General features: G+C 44.3%; 1 protein-coding gene across 1 annotated transcript in view; it reads left to right on the forward strand.

The window, feature by feature from the left end:
• The window catches only part of CDH23 (cadherin related 23), a 626,459-nt gene that overhangs the window by 167,600 nt on the left and 431,230 nt on the right, over positions 1 to 27,629 (forward strand). Inside the window, exons 4-6 of the mRNA XM_019507822.1 lie at positions 2,966 to 3,108; positions 7,373 to 7,420; positions 8,908 to 9,000. Coding sequence (XP_019363367.1) covers positions 2,966 to 3,108; positions 7,373 to 7,420; positions 8,908 to 9,000 — 284 coding nt within the window. The remainder of the gene's footprint in view (positions 1 to 2,965; positions 3,109 to 7,372; positions 7,421 to 8,907; positions 9,001 to 27,629) is intronic.

A 27,629-nucleotide genomic window follows, 5' to 3' on the forward strand; every position in this document is an offset into this window, starting at 1 on the left:
TGCCCCCCCAGACTCGAGAGGCACCAGTTGTCCATGCTGGAAAGCATGCTGGGAGGCTGGGGGACTGTGATTTAACATGAACCTAAATCAATTAAGTCTGATACTACCTTCAGCCAGGTTTATTTTAAACCAGTTTCAGCCATTTTGAAACTGGTTTATATGCACTGAACTTCTGTTCTGTTACAGGTTTAAACTAGTTTCTGATCACTTAATTCAGTTTGTGTGTAACTTCTGTTCCTAGCCTAAATGCTCAAGGCTACAAGTGAGAAAGTAACAGTGGAGAAAAAAACACCTGGTTATAGCTAGCTCACTCTCCTTTTCAGCATCTACCCTCTGCAACTGTGTGACACAGGAAACTAGGCAAAATGGATCAGTGGTCTGACCCAGTAAATGGTAGTTCTTATGTTCTTATATATGTTGTAAGATAAGTAGGAGCAATTAGATCATCATCTGAAATTAATATTGCAGGACCCTAAATTTGTAGTGTTCCCAATAAGAATGTTTAACTGAAGCATATCTTCTAGAAAGGCATCCAATTTTGATTTGAAGGTACTGACAGGGATAATCCATGATTTCCCATGGTAGTTTGTTCCAAAGGTTAATCACATTTGCTTGTTGCTGTTTTTTTAAAGATGCCGTATTTAACCTCTAAATTTTTCAGGCTTGATTTTTCTACCCAGTGTTTCTTGTTATGTCTTTCTCTAGTAGATTGAGGAATCCTATAGCATCTATTATTTTTATCTTCCATGAAGGTAGTTATGTGCTGTAATCAAGTCACCTCTCACTTCATAAACTGAAGGGAATTGAACTTAGAGTCTTTCATACTGCACTGTTTATTAGGGCCGTGTGAAGCTTCAGTCGCTGATTTGATTTGGCAGAGATTTGGCCCAATTCAGTGGCAAAATTTCTGAATCGAATCATGAGACCCTTTAATCTTTCTGAATCGAATTGGAAGCCTCTGAATTGATTCAGAAAGATTCAGTGATTCAGACATAGATGCAGCTTTAAATGTTTTTTCTCCATACTTCTAGGTAGCAGGCAGCTCATGAATGCTGCAATGCTGGGGCAGATGGAGTGGACCACAGGAATGCAGGGGGTTCCCCAGCGTGCTTGGCAACAGACCTGAAAGTGGACCAGAAACACTTCTGGTCCACTTCCGGGAGCACACTGAGGGTCCTCTTGTGCCCCCGCCTTGACAACTGGTGCCTCCTAGGTTTGTGGGGGGGGGGCATGCAGGGTGCCCCCGGGGCCAATTGCTGAGCTGGGGAGGTGCTGGGGGTCCCCTGGCTTGCTCCCCGGCGGACCTAGAAGTGGACCAGAAGTACTTCTGGTCCATTTGTGGGTTTGCTGCTGAGCATGCAGGGGGCCTGCCACGCTCCTATGGGACACTCCATCTGTCCCAGCATTGCAGTGTTCACAAGCTGCGCCTGGTACCTTGAGGTGTGTAGAAAAAACATTTAAAGCTGTGTTTATGGCCAAAACGCTGATTCTCTCAATCAGCATCAAATCTTCACTTTCAGCCGAATTGAATCAGGAACAGTGATCCGAACCAACGAACCAAATCATTGTCCCTGATTCAGGCTGAATCCAAATTGAATAGGGCCTGTTTTGCACACCCCTACTGTTTATACTGTAAATTTAAAGATCACATTTATCTTTATTTTACCCCAGTATGGCACCATAAAGCATTTTCCGTAGGCCTCAAGTCATTTTTATCTCTTTTCTGTACAGTCTCCACTTTTTCAAAACTTTTAAAAATGTGGTTGTGAGAACCATACACAATTGTCAATGTCATATACTGATATAAAATCACCTTCCCAGTTGCTGTGCCACTATTTACAGGTTTAAGGATCACATTAGCCTTTTTATACCACAGCATAGTATTGGGAGCTTATGTTGAGTTGCTTGCCCATTGTGACCCCTGATCCTTTTCAGTTTCTATTTTGCAAAACATCCCCCTCCTCCTTTCTGTAGGTATCACCTGAATTCCTTGCTCACAGATATTCCTAAATCTGATTTTGTTTGAATAGGCCCATTTAATGAAATAGTTCAGATCACTCACTGCCTTGTTTTCCTCATTCCTTACCATGTTGTTATACTGTATTTATTTCCAAATCATTTGTGGAACATGTTGAATAATGTCAGATCTCATACCATTCTCTGAGGAACCTCACTAACCACACCCCAGTTCAGTGACGATTCCTACTTTTTGCAATGTGTTGGTTGTTTCTTAACCCATTTAAGGAGTGAGTTACTGATATTATATACGGGTAATTTTCTTAATTAGCATGTCATATGGTACTAATGAGATGCCTTGCCATAGTTCAATTACATTACATCTATGTAGTTACCTTTACTAACCAAACTTGTAAACTCATCCAAGAATGTAATGTCATTTGACAAGACCTAATTTCTATAAAAACTCGTTGACTAGCATTACACATATTTGTCCTTTCATTCTCTATCCATGGAATTTCATTCCAGCTTTCCCTTTATTTTACTAGTGGCTAATGGCATGCTAATTCATCTTTAATTACCTGGATAAACCTCCTTGCCTTTCTTGAGTATAAGCATTATTCACGTAATGTTATTCTGCAATTGCGCTGGTATGCAAGGTTTATTGAAAATTAATGTTAACTGGGCAGAGTTCTCCTTACCTAACTCTTTTAGGGCTCTTGCATGCTGGTTATTTGGAGCTATTTAAAAAATAGCAAGTTTGCGGTATGGTTTAGAGGTGCCTAATCAGCATGTCTAGGTTAGCTCTGTTACAAAATCATGCATGTAATGTATGCATAGTTTGAAATGTTGTAACATAGTTTAAAACTTTGGGTAAGGTAGGGTGACAAGGTTACAGCACAGACTTTCCAAACCTGCGCTTGGGCATATGGAACTGAATATTTCCATGACCTTGTCTCCTCCTCCTCTCTTTTTCACTCAATTTTTTTCCTTCCTGATGTTTTTGTAGGTTCATCAGTGACCCAGTTGATTGCCCGGGACCTAGACAATGACCCCCTGGTGTATGGTGTTGTTGGGGAAGAAGCCAGCAGGTTCTTTGCAGTGGAGGGTGTGACGGGAGTTGTATGGCTCAGGCAGCCCTTGGACAGAGAGGTATTGCCATTTTTCTCTTCTTATTCTCTGTGGAGGGGTCTGTAACTGGACAGCAGAAGAAAACTCAGGGAATCATGAGTTAACATCAAATTGTTCCTCCGCTGCTTTCTGTTCATCTCTTAGGCCATGGACAGATGAATAATTATACTGCTTTAAAGTGTACACATGAAGGGATTACTTACTGCTTGTGAGTTTTCTCTCCATTGATCTGTGGTAACCTTTTTAATCTGTTCACTCTTGTATCCCAGTAGTTTACCCCTGAATAAAATTTATATTTGATTTTGGTGGTTCACCTTCCACTTACTGCAGGATAGATTAGACAGACAGAATGGTTACAGTGAAATCAGCTGCATCACTATAAATCCTGTCCTCCTTTCCAATCAGTGTAATTTTTTTCATCTGTTCATGCCCTAAGGATCATACTGTTGGAAAGGATCTCAAAGGGTACCTAATTAAACCTGGTGCACAGATGCAGGATTTTCTGTCCCATATCTTATCAGGTGGATGTCTCCAGCTGCTTCTTGAAAACTTCCAGTGAAGGACCTTCTGCAACTTTACTTCAATTATAGATGCTCTGATCCCAATTGTTTTCTTCTTACTGATGTCAGAGTGGCAGTGCTGAGAATTGGACCCTTGTCCTTACTGCAGGGCTTTGATCACAAGGGGATTTTCCCCAGGCCACTATACTGTGCTGCCAGTATTCACAGGCACCAAGACAGCGTCTGAGGATAGCATCTGTCAAAGTAGGATATTGCCTATGAAAGTTCATGCCTCTCTAAATCAGTTAACCTCTAAGGTGTCACCCTTCCCTATCCTCTGCCTGACTTCAGACTAACACAGGGGTGCTCAGTCCCCAGCCAATGGGCCAGATCTGGCTTGTGAAGCTGTGTGATCTGGTCCATGGAGCTCCCAAAGCATCTGGCAATTTGACAGTAGTGGACTGATGTCAATTAATGTGGCTGTCACTCCCCTACCACCACATTTCCAAGCCCCACAAGCCAGATAACATGGCTCCATTCACAGGATCAGGCCAGTGGGTGTGGAGCTGGGGTGATGAGTCTGATCTGGCATGGGTGGGGCTGGGACTGTGGCTGGGGTGGTGGGCCTGGTCGACATACAACCAGCCAGGGCTGGGGCCTGATTAGCACATCTGCTTTGGTACCTGGGTTATTTCATTGATTATCTCTGTATGGCTTTGTATTGTGTCATGTAGTTTTTCCATATAAGTAGATAGGAATGTTTGAGGTAAGAAAAGACGGAGAGGATGTGGGGCAAAGGCTGGGAAGTTCAGGAAGATGCAGGGTAAAAGTGAGAGGACAAGGGAGTCAGTGTGGGGAGAACGAGAGGGAAGGGGGGTGGGATGTAGAGGAATGTGTGACAGGGGAGAAGAGGTAAAGTTTGTAAGCTCTAGGGCTAGGCCATGGTGACTGGGGTTGAGGAAGGCTTATATGTATGAGTTAGATTGGAGTTGTGGGAGAGAAGCCTACATATGTGACTTTATGTATTGACTTGGTTGGGAAGGCAAGTTGGTAAAGTGCCAAAAAATATGGAAGGAGGGGAAAAGCAGAATTGTGCATATGTAATTTTTTTTGTGGGTGAGGAAGAAGTTTCTGGTAGGGACAGCAAGTGTGTCTGTGTGAGAGAGAGAGAAGGAGCAAACTTGAAAATGGAAAGAATTGAAATAGATTAGGAACGGGTGGTGTAGGACATGAAAGAATGATAGAGGGAGTAGGTAGAGAAAGATACATAAGAAAAGTGGAGAGGAAGCAAAGGAAAGTGATTAGTTATTGTATAGTATAAAAAATTATATTAGAGGGGGAAAAGATGGGAAAGTACTGGAAAAGATGAGAGAAATTGCAGAGGAATGGAAAGGATAGAATAAATGGAAAAGAGCAAATGAAAGGGAGGCAAAGTAATTCTTTAAAAGATTTTATTTAATGGATACTTTAAAAGCAAAATGACTCCATAAAAAAACAAGTCTAAAAAGTAATGTGATAAAATAAGCTGTAAGGACAGAAATTAGCCTGGGGCAGTCCTGGCTGGCTGTTCTGCCTCTGCCCTCACTTGTCTTGTTTGTATTCAACAGAATTTTCCCTTCAGTGCCCCCCTTCCCCAGTTTTCTCTTCCCATGATAACACGTGCCTGGGGAAGGGGCAGCAGAGGGTGAAGAAAAGATGATGCAGGTGATTCACAGCTTCTATACTTGGCCTTTGGGCTGCTCAGATTGGCTGCAGGCATTGCCCTGAGGCAAAAACTAAATTCCACTTCAGCATTGAAAGTGAGCCTCATTTGAGTTTTCGAGTGGGGCCAGAGGGATGTGTGGGGTGGGGGGGTGGGACATGAATTCATAAACTGCCCCTGAAAATGCCTTGAAGGTAAACGGCAATCCTGGCATCAGAAAGGTGAAGTTGCAGTTCTGAGAACTGGAGCTGGCTGGCCATCCCTAAGCCGCCTTATTGGGAATAAATCAACCAAGGCTGCAGCACATAGAATCATTTCAAGCTTGCTTTCAGGTGATTCCTGTACAATGCTTCTAGTGTGCTTATCACTCCACTCACATGACAGTAGTAGTTGAGAGGCACTGAAGCTGTTGAAGAAGGAACAGGAGAAAAGAAAGGCATTGCCAGATGGCTGATTGGGACTTTGGGTCAAGTGACACCAGATGGTGCCCGGATAACGGATCGTTTTATTGCAACATTTTGTGGTGCTCTCCCTAGTCCCACGTGATTTCTTTGGCAAGATTTCACTTCCCTCAAAGGGACAGTGAGCGATGGGAAGGAGATAGCCAGGAAGGAAAATTCCTCCCACCATCTTTTCATCTGGCCCTCAGTGCCCTAGTGTCTTAATGCCTTTTGCATATTTCAACACAGATATAACTCTCTTACTCTCTGCCTCCCTCCTTCCTCCCCCAGTGCCTTTCTTTTCCAGCACAAAGAAGAAATTACTTGATTAACTTAGTTACGTTGTTACACAGCTAGCAGGTTTGTGATGCAAGCATTGCACTTCCTGCAGCATCAGTTATGAGCCATTGCTTCAGGACAGGGTTCTGAAATTAATAAAGCAGTGGTATGATCTAGTAGAGCAGACAAATTCTGTGATCTGTGTACAGCAGGTGGAAACCCACACTCACCCCCTAGGGTTGGTGGGGGGCAGAGTGGCAAAAGATTATATGTTTGTAGGCTTACAGGTCTGGGCCCATAATACTATTAAATAAACCTTAATGCCATGTAAGTAAGAAAGGAGAGCTGAAGATTTTAGTCTCATGGACAATAAAATATTTGAGAAAAGAAAAAGTTATGTACTCCAGACTGGGACAGGTATTTGGGGGTTTTGCTTTCTCTTGAGTCCCTGGTGTCCTCCTGTGTTAGTCATTAATGGTGTCATAAGTTCAGGGTATTTCATTTCTTAGATGACCCCATAAAATCAATTGCGTTTAAAAAAAAAATTTGAGGCATGGGTAAATTGACTTTTGCAACCCTTTCCCCCCCACAGCCTTTCAGCCCTATTTTCCAAGTATAGACCATATATTGTGAGATGGATAGTTCCTCTAATTGTATAACACCAGAAACTGCTGCATGGCAGAGTAAAATGAGGAGAACAATGACATTCTTTGGTTGTCTTTAGTGAGATGAGTTCAGTATTCTGATGGTTTAAGTTCATCACAGTGCCTGCTTTTATCCTTCGCTTCTCACATCAGTTTTGTATCCCTCTGCCAGAAACAGAGGGCATCCAGCTTTCTGTCGAACACTACAGGTTCATAGGCTACAGCTGGCTCATGGTCTCTTGCTGTAAGGAAAGTGTTTCTTTCTTGCACTTACTTCTTTTAGCTGCTACTGCATATGGCTTTTGTTGTCAGGAGCACAGGATCTTCAGTAATAACCCTGGCTATAGATGGCACAGTGAAAGAGGTTAAATACCAGTCTCCTCTGATCTGTATGAGTCTCATGAGCTACCTGCGAACTGTTTAGTATGCTTAGAAGACAGTAGGGAAAATGGGCTCCTTTAGGACCTTCCACTTACTGATGCAGGGAAGAGCTGTCTCTTGTGCATAGAAAATGTGCAGGGGCCCATGTCATTAATATATCTGAGCATCCATTCTTGTGCACAATATAGGCAATTGCACTGGGGGCCCTCCTTCTTCCACCTCAAGGCCGTGGAAGTATTTTGCATGTAATAATATTCGGCTGAAATCCAAAGCCTGCTGTCCATAGATAAACACTACAGTATCTCCTAATTATATGTTTTTCTTCTTTTTCCATTTCAGACTAAGTCAGAATTCACAGTTGAATTTTCTGTCAGTGACAGCCAGGGGGTAAGTGCAACTTTTTTCATTTTGTGATCTAAGACAAGAAAAGAATTTGGGGAGAGAGTACTGGTGATAGGGGGGAGCTCACAGCTGCTGCAGTCCTAGCCTCTCTCACATTTGGGGAGTGGAGGGGAGGACTACACAGTAGAGCAGAAGAGTACTGGTTGGGAAGGCATGTAGATATTTCAGTCCCATCCTGTTTCAGCAGGTTTCTGTAGGACACAGTGTAGAAGTTGGGGCTGACAAATGATTAAAAAAATTAATTGCAATTAATTGCAAGATTTAAAAAAATAGTTGCAACTAATCACAGTTTTGATTGCAGAGTTAAACAATAGTCAGCATCACCCTCCCAACCCAACAGCTTGGAGCCTGTGTGCCTTGAAGCGCCTTCGCCGCCCCCCCCCGACAACACATGGCCCTGGCCCCCAGCCCACCCCATACCTGCTCTGAACTTGTGCCAGCTGGAGCAGATCAGGTGGAATCCATGTGTACAGGCCTGATCCCAGCCCACCCTGCATCTGCTCCAGACTCCCCCACCCATGCTAAGCAGCAGTGGCAGTAGCCGGGCACAAGCTGTTGCTCAGTGTAGGGGAAAGTGGCCCCTCCGCTTTGCCGCTGTTGGGCCCTTCTTGCTGTAGCTGTCCGGAGCTTGCACTTGGACTAGCCTGCAGCTCTTCTGTACTGCCCAGAAGCAGCAGTGACAGATTGGTGTTGCAGGGCAGCCCGGGTGCAGGCTCTGGGCAGCTGCAGCAAGAAGGGCCCGGCAGTAGTGACGGGGAGGGATTACTTTTCCCTTGTGCTGAGCAGAACCTTCTGCGTGGCCACTGCCACTGCTACTGCCACTGCCCAGCATGGGTGTGAGGTCCAGAGCAGGTGTGGGGTGGGCTGGGGTGAGGGCTGTGTATGCAGGTTCCAGCTGGTTCAGAGCTGGTCCACTCTGCCAGGCCAAGTCTGGAGAGGGCATGGGATGGACCATATTTTGCCCACCCTGGTCAAAATGGATGTGTGTGATTAACATCAGTTACAAAAATTAACATGTTAATTTGTTTTGCATTAATCGCATATGTTAACTGTGATTATTTCTACTAGGGCTGTCAGTTAAAGGCACAAAACATTTTACTTTTCCTGAAAAGCTTCAGGGACTAGTGAAAAAAAAACATTGATTCTGGGAACATGAGAGCTACAACACTACCATCTACCCTACAAGGGGAGCTCTAAGGAGTGGTGTGGTCATGCTGGATACTGGGCAGTAGACAACCTCAACCAGCAGGAGACATTGTAAGAAATGTGGACCTCCAACTGTATCAGAGAAAGGAAGAGAATGAGGCACCCATGGCTCTAGGGAAGGGGTTACTTGCTAAAAACATAGTCTCTTCTTGCCTGGATCAGCCAGTCTACTCTGTCCATTTTCTGAAATCTTTTGAAGATGAGGCAGATGCTCAGGAGTTTGATGACAGTGTAACAGCTGTATGTTCTAATTCTTCTGGCTATAGGTGATCAAGGGGACAGTGAATATCCAAGTGGGAGACGTGAATGACAATGCTCCAACGTTTCATAATCAGCCTTACAGTGTCCGCATTCCAGAGGTAGGAACCTGGATTTGTTTGGGGGAGATTCCTTCCTTGAATGCTTTATTCCCCCCACCCCTCAGCGCAAAATTTGTCCTCTTGTTTCAGTATAAAAGGAGTAGACCTGCTTATACTGCCGTGTAGTAAGATTATTGGTTCCTTTGATGTCTGGGTCTCAGTGATGATCTCTGACTTTTCTGCCTGCCTCACATATGGAATTCTGTGAAGAATGAAGTCCTTGAAAGTGGTCATTGGTTTCAGAAATGCAGGAGCAAACTTTGGGACAGAGCAAAGCCTGAAAATAATCCTAAATGGGAATCTAGATTTTGCTTCCACTTTCCTTGGGTAGAAGGAATAAGGAAGCCCTTCTGTGTTCATTTTTTGTAGAAGTAAATGTTCCAGCAGGCCTTTCTAGTTGTGTCAAACTCTGGGAAAGTTGCGCCTGCATGATTCTGCACTCTCAGATAGCTTGGCTCCTCACACAGCTCTCCCAAGGAGGGAAATGTTTCTTTCAGGTTAGTTTGGCCATCCTGGCTGCCACGAAAAAGGTAACCTCTGGTTTTGTCACGAAGGGAGATGACTGTGTGAGCTCAGTATTGTAGCATAGTACAAGGAGCTAATCATCTGGTGGAGACTTAGGACAAGCTTCAGGATGACTAGGTATAGCCTGGCAGCATGTATGGGAGGAAGTGGCTATCCCTGGTACTTTTGGGGAATTTTAGACAAATAGATTGAAATACAGGTTTGCACTAAGTTTACCTCTTCCCTGGTGGATGCTGGGCTGTACCCTCTTTTCCAAGTCTGGAGGATTCCTCTGTCTGGGCAGTACTAGAGCAGGCTTGTTCCTGGAACACTCATCTGAGTACGGATGAGAATAGGAGAATATCTGTCCTTATGTGTGAAATCAAACTGTCTTTGGTAATTGAGAAGTATAAGATATTGCATTACAAATGGCATGTTAATATGCTAATTGCTGGCAGCCAGCTGTGCTAGGACTTCAATCTTTTTCCATCCCTCTCTCCCATTGGGGTGACACTTTTTTAGTTAGTCAGCCTCCAGTTTTAGTCCCATTAACTCTGTCTGATTATGTCTAAAGGAAGTTGTCTGAGATCACTGTGTCAATGAAGCTGGGTCAAAGGCATTTCTTATTTTTTCAGAATGCAAACTTTAAAGAAACAACTCAACAATAGTTGTATCATCTACTTCCTGCATCTCCTTGGGAGTGACTGGTTCTCTCTTTCTGCTGATGCTCTGTACAGTGATATGCCTGAAAAAGGATTTTATAGCTGGTTTGTGAAATGAAATGGCTGCCTATGTTAGACATGCCTGTTTTGTCTCCAGAAGGCCACTCTGTGATATAGGCGAATATGGATTGATTTTAGTTGAATTCATGTCCTTTCTTGAACATAGAAAACTTCATTTTCTGTTCCTCTCCTCCTCTTTTCAAGTGGTTTTCCCATTTACAAAAGTAATGCACTTCCCCCTTGAATATTATAGGTAGGTCCAGAAAATAATATTTTCCCTACTTTACTTTAGATTTATCTGTTATATATTCTTATTTATGGTGTCTGATGGAAAGGGCTCCCTTCTCATCATGAAGAGAGAAATGGGAACTGGATTTCTAATCCAGTGTCATTCCTGGTGGGTTTAAGCCCCTGTGTTAGTATAGCTGAAGTAGTTGCACTCATTCTCCTCTCACTTGTGGCTTGCCCCATCAGAACGAAGACCATAAATCTCCAGCCTTCCACATATCTTGCATTTAACCTGCCGGTATTGACCTTTGAGAGATGGGGAAACAAAGGCCCAGTCATGGATTTGAATATTAAGGCTGGTGAGGGAAGGATTTTTGTTGGTTGAGAAAAGAGTTTGTGGCAGGAGTGCTTGATTTTAAAAAAATCTTGCTGTTGATCTGCCCTCTTTTCAGTGTGCATCTCTAGATCTGCAGTGAGGAGTTTGCTAAGAGTCCTTTGGTCTACCTCACTCTTTTGGCTGTACGGAGCATTGGGGCTCCCCATAATGCACCAGCCTTGCATCTTGACTGCCAGAGGTTGTGCTCTTTTGGAAGTTGGCCTGATCTAATTAAGGATCTTCATATGCCAATTTTCAGCTTCTGTCCACAATTTTTAACAAAGGGCATGGATAAGGGGTAATGAGCTACACACTTATTGCTCAGCCAGTATCCTGGAGGCACTTCTGCTCTACCAGGGAGATAACATTTCCATGGTGTTTTCTTTTTGTGCACTCAGGCACTGAGATAGGAGGAGAAAGTATCCTTGTTGCTCCGAGTTGGCAAGTGTTTGCCTTTCTCCTGACCACAACATCCTATTGTTTCCTGATGCCTTTTAGCTACTCCCACTTCAGGTAGGAATTTGGGGTGCAGGAGCTGCCTGCCTGTTCTGTTGGCTAGAATGGAACAAGTGAGAGAGAAAAATGTTTGGCTATGTCTGCTGCAGTCAACTGGTGCTGTGTATCTACAGCTGCCATTGACCTTACCTGGAAGAATAGATTCTTCATACCTTAGCAAATCAGACTCTGGTGTGCATGTTAAAGTGCCCATTAAGAGCTTTGTACTGGCCATGTTACCTCCAAGTGTCAGCCTGCCACTGAGTTGAAGGTAAACTCTACAGTTTTTCTTCATGTCAGCCCCAGAAATTACAGAAACCATGAACTTTATCACCAGGGATTTGGGTTTTCTGTTTTCCACAGAAAAAGATTTTAAAAAGAGTGGATTTTCCTTTTTTACAGAGGAGAAAGCAATTTTTTTTTCATTTTAACTGAGCTACCCATGGATATGCCACTTTTGCAAAGAGCTTTTTGCAGGATGGCAGAGCTCCAGCCTACAAGAGCTTCTTGCAAAAAGGGTGGCAATCCCTAAGTCCTCTCCCGAGGGGAAGAGAGATAGGGAAAAGGCAGGATGCCTGAAACTGTCAACCAGGGCTTGGCTCAGGATTGCCTTCCTTCTGGTAGGTAAATGGGATTGCAAGGGGCTGGGAGTCAGCTGGGGGCCCACTCCAGTGGGTCTGTGGGTTGGGGATGGGGGCACTGGCAGGACTGGGGAGGATCCTGTGGGGTGGGTGTGGGTGACTGCCAGGGCTGGTGGAGGTTGGAGGCTGTGAGAAGAGCCAGCAGGGTGGGTGAGTGGCAGGGTGAGGGTGTATGGGGGCAGGGGGCACTGAGGGAGTAGGGAGATGTCTGTTGGAAACACCACATGGAGGGCCAGCTTGGGCCTCAGGATGGGTGGTCTCTGTTCCTCCCTGTGTGGCTTCTATTGGAGTGCTAGAAGCCCCATGTGGAGGCATGGAGCCCACCCAGCCCAGTAGTGTGTAGCTCCCAGTCCATGCAGCATTGGGCTGGGCCAGCAGGCTCCATGCTTCCATGTGGGGCTTCCAGCACTCCAGCAGGAAGCCACCCATGAAGGCATGGAGCCTGCCCCGGCCCAATGGTGCATGGTTCCCACCTACAGTGCCACGAGCCCCACCTGCTGGCATGGAGCCAGCTTGAGTGCAAAGCTCTGTGCCAGAGGCCTGGGTTGGCTGTGTGCCAGCACGTGCAGCTCTGGGACTCAGCCAGAGGTGCTTGCTGCCAGAGACTCTTTCTGCCACAGCCATGAGATCCCCAAGCGCCTGCTGCTGCTGAGCTGCTGGTGGTGGGGGCTGTGCACTGCAAACCCCACACCCACCCACAAACTCTACACACCCCCTCAAACCCCACACCTGCCCTCAAACCCCACATACTCCCATACCTACGTCCTCCCATACCCTTTCACAATCCCCACCCCCCCAGTTATACCAAGTACCTGCATATATTTCTAAAGAAGGTTGGAATAGTGTTATATTTAGTTTAATTTGTAAAAAGAAAAACAATTAAAAGTAATTAATTTGCATAATTTTGAATTTTTCTGCATATAATTCTGAATTTTTCTGTGTATAATTCCCTGTGGTATAAAGAGTGGTCTCAGCAGGAGCTCTTCCATGATGAAAAACCCAAAATCAAATGCCAGCATATATAGGTATTTAGAATTTATTATAGTGATTGAGGCACTGTCAGGCTTCCAAATTGCTTTAAAACTGTAAATATATCAGTAAAACATTGTGTTCAACTGATACCTCTATATATAGTGGCCTTTCATTCTAATCACAGATTTGGGGGTTTTAATCAGAGAATTTGTGATTTTTTTTTTTATTGAAGAAAACCACGATTCCTGTTTATCATAGTAATATTTCCTGCTGCTCAATCAAATAGAAGAGTGTGTTGGGTGATCGGAGGATAACACACATTATTTTGTATCTCTGCAATGAAATTTGCTAAAAATTACTATGCCAGAATTACAGCCTTAATGATAGTATTTCCAAGGATGAGGGACAAGTATTGTTGTGATGGGATGCAGCAGTGATGGGTTTCAGTAGACTCTTCCCTTTGATGCTGCTTTTGATGAACAGTTGACAGTGCTAGAAGAAAGAGACATCTTTGGCAAAAAGAGCTTGCACTCCAGTTTTAAGATCAGACAGACAGACATAGTGAAACAAATAGAAGGGGAGCTCAAGGAGGGAGAACAGTTCAGCAGTACTACAAAGACAGTTTTGTATATACCAGCTATTTGTAAAACCTGGAAATAATGATGTTTTTCTGTTTTTTACTTTGAGATATGTGAATATATTTATAGCAAGTGTCCCAGCTGGAGCAGCAGGGAAAGAATTATTTAAACCTATTATCATTGTGTGGCAGTAGGGAAGTTAAAAAAAAGACTGTGCATAAATAAGTGCAATATGAAATAAACTGACCTTTAAAAATACTATTGCATAATACCATCTCTCAAAATCTGTTGGAGTTGTGAATGTGAACTATTTAGACGTGGAGTGCATTTTGCAGCTTGCCTGTTAGTGGGAGAGGGTGCGTGTGAGTGGTTTTACTGGAGAAGAAAATGGAACATTGAGCCTTGGGTTCATTCTTGCCATGTGTAGCTCTGAATCTCGGACTGGAGATGTGCAGTTGGTGCTTCAGTACAACACCTATGGCATACTCGTCTGCCATGTCTGTCGCATCTTAATTACATGACGGTCACCTGCCTGGAATAGCAGAGCAGGTGTGTGCATCTTGTGGGAGGGGGACTCCCACCCTTCCGTTTACTATTTTCATGTAATTATCCGTTGTATCTGGGCAAAAGGACCTGCAGTTCAGTTGTCGAAATCTAACGAGGCAGCACGGATGCTTTCAAGTCTGTAAAGAAAAGGGGAATCCTGCTAGAATTGGCAACTTTAATTCACCAAGCTAACCTTAACAGAGCTCATTAAGTTCCGGTGTATTCATTTCAGGCTAATGGCTGTCATGCTGACTGCTGCTTGATTTGCTATAATAGCCTTTTATGGCTTTCCAGTTTTCTAAAACGTGCTTGCCTGTGTCTGTGCCCCGCAGTGCTGCTGTAGTGCATTAGTTAGGCACCCGTGTGCCTGCCACACTGACCTTCAGGGTTTGTTCACTCCCCTGCCCTGTGTCTGCTACACAAACTCTTCCTTCCCCCCCCCCCACATTCTCTTCTTCTGCCCTATCACTGCATTTCCACATTTCTTAGTACAGAGGTTGTCAACCAGGGGTACGCATACCCCCTGGGGGTACTTGAGAAGGCCCTGGGGGGTACGCGTGGACAGGTGGGGACGGAGCACCACCACGCAGTATTCTGCACTGCCGCACAGACACCGCCTGCCTGGCCAGACGCAGAGGGTAGGGGAAACTGGCACACAGTGGCTGCTGCTGCTCCATGTCCAGCTGTGCGTGCCCCCACCCCACACACACACACACTCTCACACTCCTACTTGGTGGCTGGGAGTACACTGCTCTGTGTCTGGCCACTGGGGGGTACAATGATTCAAAAAGGTTGAAAACCCCTGCCCTAGTATGGTGTTTTTTGTTTGTTTTTTAAATCCAAAAGGGTATAATCCTGAGATCTTCCTCTTTGTTCTCTACCTGTTGCATAGGGTTAGGATCTGACTATTGATAAATTCCAGAAACAGTTTAATGTGTGAGAACTTGTCTGATATTGGATTGTCCAGTTTCTGGCAGGTAATATTAGATATGCCTTGCTCTGGCAGTTCTTGTCTGTTTTACCTAATCTAGCTATCTATCACTTCATTTTCCTTAATCTGTAGGAAAACAAGACAGGTCTGCTAGACTGACATGATGCAACCATACTGTGTAAAACAAGTTAATGAAGTCAGAATGGAATGCTTTGTACTGTCAGGGTAGGCACAGAATATTCTTCCTAGGCACTGCATTGCACCCTTGTCCAGTCTACTAATGCATATTGATCCAGCACAGGTAGCTCCCTGTTCAGTGCATTAAGTATCACACTCAAGGTAAGAGTCCCTTGGGGTGAGTACAGGTGGTCATGGGACCTGGCCTAATTTTAGGCTGCTCAGTTTATGCCACCTCAATTTGAGGTGGGATCTCTGGGTGCAAGCATTCAGCACTTGTCAGGAGGAAAGGCAGAGAGTCAGAGGCAAGTAAGTTGGGGTGGGGGGAGGAGGTCATGTTTGGTGGGTCTGGGGAAAGAGACAGTCGGGGGGCAGAAAGGGAAATAGTGGGCACTTGTACCTGTGATGAAATTGGCTTTTTTAGCAGTTTAATTGCCCTTTTTTCCTGGTTTAATTGTGTCACAGGTTATACCTGCAGCAGCATATTACAATTCAGTTTCATCACACTGTAAGTGCGCGGCAGTGTATTTCGATTTAAATTACTTTACATAGCAAAGTAAAAACATATCCAATGTATCTTAGCTTGCTACATAAAAAATTGCAGTGATACATCTGGAGAAGATGGTGGGGATGGTGCATGGGGCGCCTGGAAACCCAGGTGTGTTCAGGGTAACTTGGGCTTGGCAGGCTTCCAGCACCACGTACACCATCCTCGCAGCCTTCTCTGACTGCCAGCACACCCAGCTGCCCTCCTACTGCCTTCCTGCACTGCCCCAGGGGCAAGCCAGCCTGTTCCTGGGTGGTCCCAGGCAGCGGGAAGGTGGCAAGGACAACGCACTGGGCGCTGGAAGCCCACCAAGCCTTAGCTTCCCTGAGCACACCCGGGCTTCCAGGGCCCCATGCACTGTTGGATTGGGCTGGGTGCTGCCTGTAAGCTGGGGCAGCACCTGCATAGCCAGCACCCCACCTGGGCAGCCCTGGTAGGTGCCACCACCATGGAGGGAAGGACTGGTTCCCCACACAGCTCAGGGGCTGCATGGCCCAGCAGCAGCTTGTGCGGTCATGCCCTGCCAGAAAAAAAAAAAAAGTGGTGAGGGGTCTGATCTTTTTTCCCCCCACTCCCCCGTGGAGCCTGCCCGCTTCTCTTGTGGCTGGGAGGGCAAGCTGCTGGTGGGCCTTGAGCTGTGGAGGGTCCCCAGACATCCTCTCTGCAGTGACAGTGCCCCTGGGTGGCACCCACCCACTAGCAGCCTGCCCAGGTGGCCCCTTGCAGAGGGAAGGACCAGGGCTCCCCCGCAGCTTAGGGACCGTTCAGCCCACCAGCAGCTCAACCCTCCGGCCACAGGAGATGCAGGCAGGCTCCATGAAGGGATTAAAAAAAAAAAGAGAATTTCTTTCTTTCTTTTTTTTGGCAGGAGCCTGCCCACACAACCCCTGAGCTGTCGGGAGCATGGTCCTTCCCTCCGCAGCGGTGGTGCCCCTTGGGGTTGCCCAGGCAGGATGCTAGTAGGCAGGTGTTGTCCAGGGGGTGCAGGACCCGCTGGCACCTCACCCTCTGGCCTTGGGAGAGGCAGGAAGGCACCAAAAAAAAAAGATCAGGCCCCTCACCACTTTCTTTTTTTTTTTTCTTGTGGAGCCTGCCCACAGCTGGGGGTTGAGCTGCCAGCAGGCCATCACTGTTCTGTAACAGTGACAGAGGTCCCTAAATTGAAATGGTGGGTTTTTAATTGTTATAATTAAAAACCCACCATTTTCAATTTAGGGAAACTAAACCCCCATCAAGTGTACAAGCACCCTATCTGATCAGGATTGGTGAGGGGATAAAAACAGCACAACCCTGGGCTGTGAAAAGTGGCTGAGCTTTCCCACTCACCCAGGGCTGTGCTGGGAATGTGTGGAAGCATTGCTAGGCCAGGTTAACCCATTGAAGGTCAGGTTAACCTGTGCCAGTCTAAAGTTGGTTCTTATTTGATGGCAATTAACTTTAGATCAGGCATGACATTTTTAAGGTGAACTAAACCTGCAAATGCTTGGACACACAGGTCTAAGATTGACCTAAGCTTGGTTAGGGCAATCTAAATTTAAAGCTTGTACTTACCCTCAGCTTTATAAAAAGTGTGGCACTGCACATCCAATTTTGTTATTGGCTTTATAGATATTCCGGTTCGACAAGATGAAGTCTTGGATTTTGCACACTCCAAGCAAGAGTTGTTAAATCTCAATGGGCCCAGTATCCTTTAGCAGAAGGCATTGTCTGATATATAGATTTCCCAACTGGTTCTGCAGAAAATCTGAGTATTAGACAATGCGAGACAGGAGAGTAGGCAACTCTGAGAAAAAGGTGGCAGCACGCTTTTGAATTAAAATACATTGAAGGTGTTTTAGTTCAAAAGTGCACTGCCACCATTTTCTCAGCACTGACTTGCATTTCGCCATTTATACAAATGTATATGCTGTAGTGCCAGGCACTTTTAAAAGTGTCTGGCACTGTGGTACATGCATGTGTACAAATGCCTTTGGCTCCTGACTCTTATAAATATGTCATGATTTCTTGTATTCCCTGGGGATTTGGGGTTTCTGATTGGTTGACAGCAATATCAATTGATCATTTCCCTCTTGATTTGAGCACTCCGTTGGGTGATTTCGTACAGGTATTTTGTCTTCTGTAGCAGCGGTGTCCCCATCTTCTTCCTTCTATTACATTTACCACACTGAGTGATTTATACAGTAATATGTATTATTGGGTTACATTGTCTGGCATAAAACTATCCGCTCAGTCACGCTTTAGGTACCAGACTGCCATTTAGTGCCTCAGCTACTAATGAGATGACACTTATACCAAAAAAATACCTTTAACTTGACAAGACATATTAATTTATACTAAGGCTCTATACTGAAGAGTCTTCTACTGCATCTATAACCATTCACCTATTGATCTGCAAGATAGCAGGGCAGAGAGCAATAAATCATCTCCAAGCTTCTCCACTTCTGGATTGAGTCCATGAGATGCCAGTGCCTCTGGGTTAAAGACTCTGTTAAGTATTCATTGGTACTTCCAATGGGCATTATTTGTGCTAATTTTTTGACCCCTTTTAGCATGAAATATGTTTACTGAGAAAGCTCCTTCAAGCATCAGTTAAGAGGACACCATTAAAAAAAAGCTTCCTTTGCCTTTGTAGTCCAGCAATTGTTGTCTAAAGTGGGTTAGATCAGGGGTTGACAGCCTACATCCCACAGAGTCATTTTATCCAGCCTGCAGAGCTGGGGAGTGTTCAGTAGTGTTTCTGTGGTAGGGGGCCTTGGAAAAGCAGACACGGTGGTACTCTTGAGGTGGGGGTGGAGGAGTGGTGATGGCGGCAGCAGCACAGTCTTGGCTGGAGGCATCTGGTGCCTGGAGCTTTCCCACTATCCCCTTCATTTCTGAAATATGGCTGAACCCTAGTTTAAAGTATTTAAAAGCATGAGACATGAGAAGGAGGTGGGGTGCATGATTGTTCTGAACCTGCATAGTATACATCCCTCCAGTAAGCAGCCAGGCTTCCCCTCATTCACCTGCTAGTCTTCTGTTAAGTCTTTACTCCACAGACTTCTTTGCAAACTTTAAGTATCAGCTCATTCAAAGAAAATGAATAAAAATAAGCCCCAGTAGGAGGCAGGGCAGAAAGAAAAGGTACATCCCTGATGCTGTTAAAAATAGAAATGCAGACAAAGGAAATTTCTACAAAGCCAAACTCTGGGTAGGTAATTGCAGTCCGTCTTGTTGGTATTGGTTCCTCTGAACTCACCTTTGATTTACCTGTTTATTTGAACTGGGAGTGTGCTGGGTATGCAGTCACTCACCATCTATAACAATCACTTCTGGTAAGGTAAAAATCTCAGGAAATGAGACATGACAAGCCCATGGTCTCCAGTCTCTTTCTTAATATGTTGGCCCAGCTGAAGTGATGTTATATTTTAATTGGGCTAAAAGGTGGGCTGCTCCCCAGGTTAGGGGCTGCAGATGGGAGTTGCCATCACACTGCCTTATGTAGAACCAGGCAGGACTCGGATGATGGGGGCGGGGGGGAACAAAGCCTCAGATGTAATTAAAATTATTATTTTGTTTTAATGGTAATAATGTTTGTAATTACATTGGTTTCCCTGCCGATCCTGCCCTGGAGTCTTTGGGGGCCCATATAATTCTATTGCGAAGGCTACATGGCCTGATGCTGTGAATATGAAGCAGTTAGAATGAGGCTGAAATCCCAGTTCAGCCACATTAGCAATTCGCTTGCACACTCCTGGCCACCTCTTATTTTTTTTTCCTTAAATAAAGAACCTTTAAATTGAAGGAGATGATAACAGCTCTGATAGGAAAGATATTCTTGCTACATTGTAGAGCTGTCTGTGGTGCTGGCTGCTTTTCCTTCTCTCTTCATCCCCCCCCCACTTACTTTTTCTTAACTATCCACCTTTGTTTCTGTGTACTTTTAAGCCTGCACGAATAATTCACAATGAATAATTTATCTGCCAAATCTATCTTCCCTCCCTAATTCACAGAATATCTGAAAGCTGATCAAGATTCCTTGGAATACTTAGCAAGCAAAAAAATATATCTTTTAATTTTCTGGAGTGATTGCAAGCTGTTCTGTGAATATGTGCTAATCGACTGGTATTATTTGCTTGGGATTTGTTCTAAAACTAAGTTGGATGGGCATTTCCAGCACAAATTCTCCTTTATAAGAATATAAACTTGGGTTTATTCAATTACTCATGGACATAATTTTGTAATGTGTCTTCTGTAAATGTTCATCCCAACAAAACACCCACTTGCACGAATGTGAATGCTAAAGTGCTGTGTGAGAACAACTTAAGAGAAGGAATTACAAAATTTGAATGAACATTCTGGAAAAAAAATGTTGAGGGATTCACTCAAGCACATTTAACAATAATAAGCGTTGCTCAGTCACCTGGGGCTGCAAAAGCTCATGGTAAGGAAGGGTTTGTTTTTTTTTTCAATGCCTAGATGAATGTCTCTCTCTCTCTCTCTCTTTTAGTGGCATTTTATGTTTGGGATAGTAAATTCAGTGCTGGTAAGAAGAGCCACACTGACACCCATAGAGACTGATATTTTCCCCCATATGACAGCATAGATCACAACTTTGATTGGGAAAGTACACCTTGTGGGCTGAGACAGGAGGTTAGTCTGACATTCAAGTTCAAAAATGAATTTAAAGAGTTTATTTCCTTTCAAAGGGCTGGACAGTGGAGGATCAGCCAGGCTGAGACGAGCCTGAGCCTGCACTTACTGGTTATCTCCTCATACCTTGCTTATCTCCTCATGCCTTGCAGCACCCTTCAGAGTAACTTGTGGCACCCCAGCATGCCATGGCAGCCTGACTGAGCATTGTTGGCTTAAATCCCATTTCCCTCTAGTTTCTAGATTTAGTTTTTAAAAGTTCCCTGATAGTGTGGTAGATGTAGGCCCTGGACAGGTGAAATGTTTATACCTGTTTGATAAAAAGTAGTGGATGGATAATGCAAACCTTTAAATCAGGGTAATTTTGCCCATTCCAGTGGACAATGATGTTGAAAGAATCAGGGATGAAACTCTAATGGTGTGAGCTGCATCAAGGTGAATGCAGATAGATGAAACCCAAACTGAAATAGCTGTTTGTTAGAGGCAAACAAACTAATACCTCTTTCCCTGCTACCTAATGGCAAGGCACAGTAATAGCCACCTACTTTGTTAAGCTACCACAGAAGAGCTTCATATATGTCCAGTGTAATTTGTCATTTTACAAAACTATGTGGATTATATAGGGGCATACGTTTGTCAGTTCAGGGCTTTAATCTCTGATTTGTAACTCATGTTCAAGCCTCACTTCTTGTGATACCTGACTCTCCTGGCACCTCGAGTTTCTAATAACCTGGCTGGTTATCCAGGCCAGTCACCTCAAAGGGTGGTTTTGAAGATCTGTGAAACACTATGTTTAAAGGAAGCACTATCCTTAGTTTACTTACAGTCAGCACCTGTAGTTCTAAGGCAATAGTTCTCTATGCCTAGCTCCCTATTAGACTAGGTGCTGTATCGAGAAAAGATTTTTTGTTCAGATTTTAATAGCTTCAAATCCTTTAGAAAATGTGACTTCTCCATTTGGGGTGAAGCCTGTACAAAGAGTCTGTGCTTGTCCTTTTGGAAGGAAGTGGAGACTACAAAACATGGCTACAAGTTAGTGTCACACTGTATTTGCATACCTCAGGCATGTTGGGAGGCAGGAGGCTGGATGTTGAGAGCCCTTGTGTATGATCGACACAGCAACTGCACACCCTGGAGTGTGTTCTTGTTCTGCTAAAAAGTATTTTATTTGAACATCTTGCCTCAGGCTCCGTGACCCATGCAAGCTATTGTGCCTCGCTGCTTGGCATTCTCCCCAAGCGCTGCTGTTTCAATCTGCCCAGTTCTGGAAACCAGTGGAATTATCCCACCATTGTTTGTCTGCAGTGCATGTAGGAAAATGGGACAGTGATGGATTCCATTCGCCCTCACAGGAACTCTGCATTGTGACCAGTCCCCGTTTCACAGATGTGTAACAATAACGCACAGCAAGTGAATGTTACAAAGCATCTTGAACAGCCGCTGCCAGAGCCATTCATTCAGTTTGCCTATGAACTTAAGACAGAACATGGCCTCTGATTTATTTGCATGTACTGTCAGGAGAAGATACACCCTTGAAAGCTTTCTCTATTTTTAATTTTATTCTATTCTGTATAGTGTTGCTGTTTCCTTATTTTTTTAATTGCAGCTGTTGTTGCTGAGTTTTAATTCCAGCCCCTGTTAGCTCTGACAGGTTAGTTTGTTGGCAAAATAACAGGATAGATCTTCATATTTTCTCTCTGACACTGAAGAGCTTGTCACAATGGGCTCATTTTGATATGTTCTTTGGCACAAAGCTTTCCTCCTCCCTAGCTAGATGGAATTATAATAATGTATTTGAATTCTTAGCAGCCTTTAATTTCTTCCCAAGTTTGTACACCAACATAGTGGAAGTGGTGAGACATGCCACAAGACATGCTTTCCTTTAATAATCTTAAGTAGAAGCATAGTGTCGACCTGTTAAAAAGCCATCTTTTAGCTGGATAAGATAATGTTTTTGAAAGGGTTTCATTTGAGCTCTAATCACTATGTAGAATATAATACCCGTGGAAGAAACAACTGTCACAGCTTCTCCCCTTCCCTCTAAGCCCCATCTTGCATGATCTGTGGAGACTGGTTGATTTCTGTATTATCCTGGCAGTTTGAAAGTTAAAATGTATCTTTGCAGAAATAAAAAGTCCAAATTCTACTTTTAAAAATTAAAGCATTGATCCCTTTCTTAGGTTATTGAGAGGCCATGATACTATCCAGAACCTCTCAGCTCCTATTGAACATACAGATGGGACTGTGAACAGAACAAACATAATCCACAAAATATAAATAGAGTCTGAATAATGCAGAAGTCACTGAGTTGAGTTTATGTTGACATGCCTTCAGTTATGGGGGGGAGGGGGCTGGGGTGTAATGCCATATGTATTGGCAGAAATTGTGATATTTGGCTTTGGAGCAGGTTTTCATCAAATGTTTTCACATACCAGCAAAATGCAAATTGGTTGTTAAACACAGGAACGTTCCCATGTTGTCTTGAGCATGCTAGCCTTGCATTGGTGGAAGGTCTCTGAGATGAAAGGTTACATTTGCAACTACATTCTAGCTCTGGACTCCAACTTCTTTTCCCTCTCTTCTGATGTCCTTGAAAAGATTAAAATAAATAAAAGGTGATGATATAAATCAAGGCTGTCTAAATGGTGGCTCCTGAGGGGTTAACGTGTGGCCACCAGGCTCCCACCCGACTGCAGATGCCCCTTGCTTCAGCTGCAGCAGTTGCCAGGGGCTTAGAGCTCCCCCTCCTTCCCCTGCTGCTTCACCTAGTCAGAGGGTGCAGGGCAAGGCAGCATGACACAATTCCCAGTGCCTGGTGAGCTGGCAGCCTGGAGCACCCATACAGCATGGAGTTGCAGGTGAGTTGGGGTGCTGCACTGTGCCATGCAATGAAGTAGGGGAAGCATACATTCACCTGCTAACATGGTGCAGTGGGGTAAGGGACTGTGCACATGCATGGTGTGCAACCTGGGGGGCTCATGGTGCAGCCTCTGCTGTTGTACCCTGCAGGGCATGTGGCCCTCAACTACTGAGAAGTTTGTACAGTCCTGGTGTAAAAGCCAGAATTTGGCCCACAGGCTTGTGTGTAGCTCACATCAGGCACACACATAGGATTCAAACCTGGAATTGTATAAATAGGTAACTAAGGGCGTGTGTAGATGAAATGCGGGGCATGTGTGCATGACATTTTAAAGCGGGTTAAATGCTTTTGCGCCACTTTAATGGTGTTGGTGTTTGCACGCATTGGTGGTGTATTGCACAATAATTCCAGCCGCTTGTAGCACATTTGGTGGCGTTATGCACCTTAAATGATTTTGGGGTGCAGCAAACTAAAACACTTCCGAGGAGTTTTAGTTTGCTGCCCTACAGCCGTGGAGTGAAGCATTGGGTTTCATGTGGCTCAGGCAGCCTGGCAGTAGCACCAGGCTCTGTGTGGCTATGCAGGCAGCCTGGCAGTAGCCCTGGGGATGCAGGCTCCACCGAAAGGGGAAAAAAAAAAAAAAAGCAGCAAGCCTGGTTTTCTCCCTGCTCTGCCCTCTCCCCCCAGAGCCTGCCTGCCTGAGCTGTGCAGGGACCGGGTCCTTTCCTCTGCAGCTGTGGCTGCGGTGCCCCCTGGGACTGCCCAATCCAGGTGCCTCCAGATGGGTGCTACCTAGGGGGGGTGCACCACTGCTGTGGAGGAAAGCACCAGCTCCCCTCTGCAGCCCAGGGACCTCTCCACCCACTGGCAGTTCGCCCTCCTCTCCCTGCAGCCAGAGGCAGGTAAGACACAGGAGTTTACTTCGCCCAACATTGAGGCAGTGTTTTTAAAAACCCACTGCTTCAATTTAGGGCCCCCATTTTGTCTGCACATTTCCTAAAACATTACGTGGTACCTTGTCCCACACAGACAAAAAGCAAATGGGGGGGTTTCAGTGACAGAGCTGGAAAGTGAACATGTGGAGCACAAGGTTCAGAGGTTATCGAATAGTCATTCTCCATCACTTGCTGAGTATTATTTTATGTATGAGAAGCAGTTTCAGGGCAGCAAGCTTGCTAAACCTGAGAATTTCCAGCTCCCTGAATATTGCTTGCATGTCAGCTTTTATGTCTTTATTGTTAGTATGCACCCTCAGACATTATGACAGACACTTAAAAACCTCTTTGGAAGTTTTAACTCTTTCCCCCTGCGTGATTCCTCAAGATCAAGAGTAAAGATTCTCCATCTCTGGGAGTCCTGTCGTTTTGTCCCACTTCAGTGGTATATACAAGATCTTGGCTCTTTAAAACATGTGCTCAAGAAGTGAAATGAGAGACGCAACAGAAACTACTGGGGCGGAAAACTCCAAATGGTGTGGAAGTAATATCTAAAGTGCACTGGAGATTACAGTCATTTCTAAGAGGCAAAACTTTAGTTGTTGGGGGGGGGGATACTGCAGCAAAAGATGGATGAAGGGGAAGAAGAACCTAAAAATTAAAAATAATTGTGCAATTCAGACTAACATAGTTCTGCAGAAGAAGAAAGGGGAGCTGAGGAAGGCAGAAAGGAAGGAAAGCAGCAAATATAGATCTCAAGGAGAGGAGTGTGTGAGGCAGCAGGCCATTCTGTGCATCTATGGTAGAGCTGTCATGCTGGGAAAATAAGACTCCTAAAGCCAAAAGACTAATCTCAGGGCCAAACAAGAAAACCTAAATACAGATGAATTTTCCAAGTTACAAACACCAAGCCAGCAAGGGGAAAGGTGAGTGCTGAACCTAGATAAACAGGCAACCAGCCATCTAACCACGGCAGAGAGAAAAAAAATAGCCACTTTCCAAGCTTCTCATCCCCAACATACACATTAGCCATGTACTGAGTCCCAGTTCTTGCCTCTGCCAAAGTTGTAACCATAAAAGTCTCCACACAGTTGCCTTCCTATGAGTTTCTTGCTTTTTTGAAGGTGCAGAAAATGAGAGATGAAAAGTGGCAGGAATTTAACGATCTTGAAAATTCATCCAAAGCATGAAGTATGAAAATTCATCCCTGTATTTTCCAAGAAAAACTGTGTCCTTCTTTAAGAGCCACAGAAAACTTGTAAACTCAGCATCACTTATTACTAACAATAGAGAATTGTGAGAAGGCCCAAGAGCAAAGAAATAATTCTGGATTCACTGCTAAGGCTTGGGCACTTAATTCCAGTGTCCAGGGGTCTTTAGGAGTAGTTTAGCTAGGGGCAGAAGAGGCCAGGGGAGGAAGTGCACAAGAGGGAATACCAGCCTGCCTGTATTGGTACAAATCCATACATTGCCTTGGACTGTGATTGTGCAGCGGTCTGTGATTATGATCAGCAGACTGATTGTGATCGGTGATTCTCAGCCAGAATGCCATGGCACCCTGGAGTGCTGTAAGATTCTGTTAAGAGTGCTGCAGGGTGCCATGCGACATCCACACAACATATGCTACATACAACACTTGCACGTGATTCACAACAGAGATTTACAATAAGAATGCAGTGTCAAAACCATTCTGACCTGCTGTGGGCTTTTGAGTTCTTTGCAATAGAAGAATTGCTCTACTATTTTTCTGTTGTCAAGAAATAAGTGGAAGCTAAGAATTGGCATTTTCCAAGGGGTGCTTTGAGTCCAAAAAGGTTGTGAACTACTGGACTAGTGTCACTTCCCCTGTAGGATAAAAAAGTAAATTTAGGAATGGTTAGGCAGCTGATGTGCTGAGACCTACCTATCACATGGCCCAAAGCTGTCTCATTATTCATTGGTATTTCCCATCTGCCTTGTTTTATATTTGACTGGAAGCTGTTTGGACAAGGGAGAATAGCTTTTTCACTATGTGCTGGCAGGATCCTGCCCATTTTTGGCACTCGCCTAGAGCATGATTTGGAGTGAGGCTTAACACCCATTGTTGTACTTAGAAAACAGGTTTTTAAACCTAGTGCTTTATGAATTGACACAACACTTGGTTGATAAATAGTGGAAAGGCTTGTTTTAATAACTACCAACAAGCTACAAAACTAAATAACTGAAAAAGATTGTTTTTCAATATAAAACAAGCTATTAGTCCTTAGTATTATCTTAGCTGCACAGAGATCTTTACCCAATGAAGGCAGGAAGTATTTCTTGTACAGCCTCAAAGCATGAATCCTTCACTTGTTGGCTGGGTGGCAGGATAGCTTCTTGGTCAGGACTGCACACATCTTGCTGGCAAATCTGCTTAGTTTTTATACTATTTAATTGTATAGCTTCAAAGCATTTTTCCTTGATGTTTGGCTGATTAAAGTCTCAAACAGGGAGGAAAAGGTTGATTATCATAACACGACTGTTAATTGCCTGGCTCCTATTCTGGATTTGTCTAGGTGTGAAGACTGTGGTTTTTTTCTGCAACCCATGCAATTATAGGTCAATTTACAGGTGCTGGGTCTGAACGGTCCAGCAGGATCTTTAGAGGTGTCACCAAACCTGTCTTTGGGTATGTGTTTATCAGTGGGGCAAATTTGCAATAGCTTGCACTGGTTATGTCTGTTTACCAAACTCCAGACATACATTACACCTTAGATACTGTGCCTGTTAATGTGAGCAGAGTGTATTTGTTATGTATCCATTCCTGTACCTTTTACAAGGTTCTTCTGAAATTCATATTCAGTCTTTTGTTTTCTTTCGCTGCTGGGTCAATTGAAATGCATATATAATTACCTTGCCTTCACTGACTCAGCTTTTCCTTTGGCTATCTTAGCTTGGAAATACACATGTGATGAGCATGTCAGTACTCTGCCAATACTTTTAACCATCACTTCTCAGGTGTGGTAGAAGGTTGAGGACTGTTATTAGCTTATGGCATGAGTCTGGTATTGGGTATCGCAAGCACTCCACTGTCTTGACACCTAATGGGTTGCAAGCCATTAGCAGAGTTTGATTTTCTTGTGGGAGTCTTGTTACCACAATCCAGTCTTGCCCCAGCCGTTGTCTTATACACTGTCCAAGATTTCACAGTTTTCATATGCCGCACCCATGATGCCAAGTGATTCCAGCTGGAGTTTGGTGGTTCTTCTCTGAGACTCAGGTCTCTTTCAAGCACCTAAAAGCTCTTTTAAAAATGTTTGGTTTTAACCATGGTGATGTCAGCAATATTGTAATTAGTAAATTATATTAGTGTTGTTGTTTGTGATAGTCTGGTTTTCAGACTACAGCAGCAACAACAGTAATATAATTTACTAATTATAGTAAATATAATTATTTATACTATATAATTTACTAATTATATGGAGTTACTCATAGTTTCATAGATTTAGGGTCGGAAGGGACCTAGT

This window comes from Gavialis gangeticus, unplaced genomic scaffold (genome assembly GCF_001723915.1).
Source record: "Gavialis gangeticus isolate Ggan-Ray unplaced genomic scaffold, GavGan_comp1, whole genome shotgun sequence".
In the NCBI taxonomy this organism is placed as follows: Eukaryota; Metazoa; Chordata; order Crocodylia; family Gavialidae; genus Gavialis; species Gavialis gangeticus.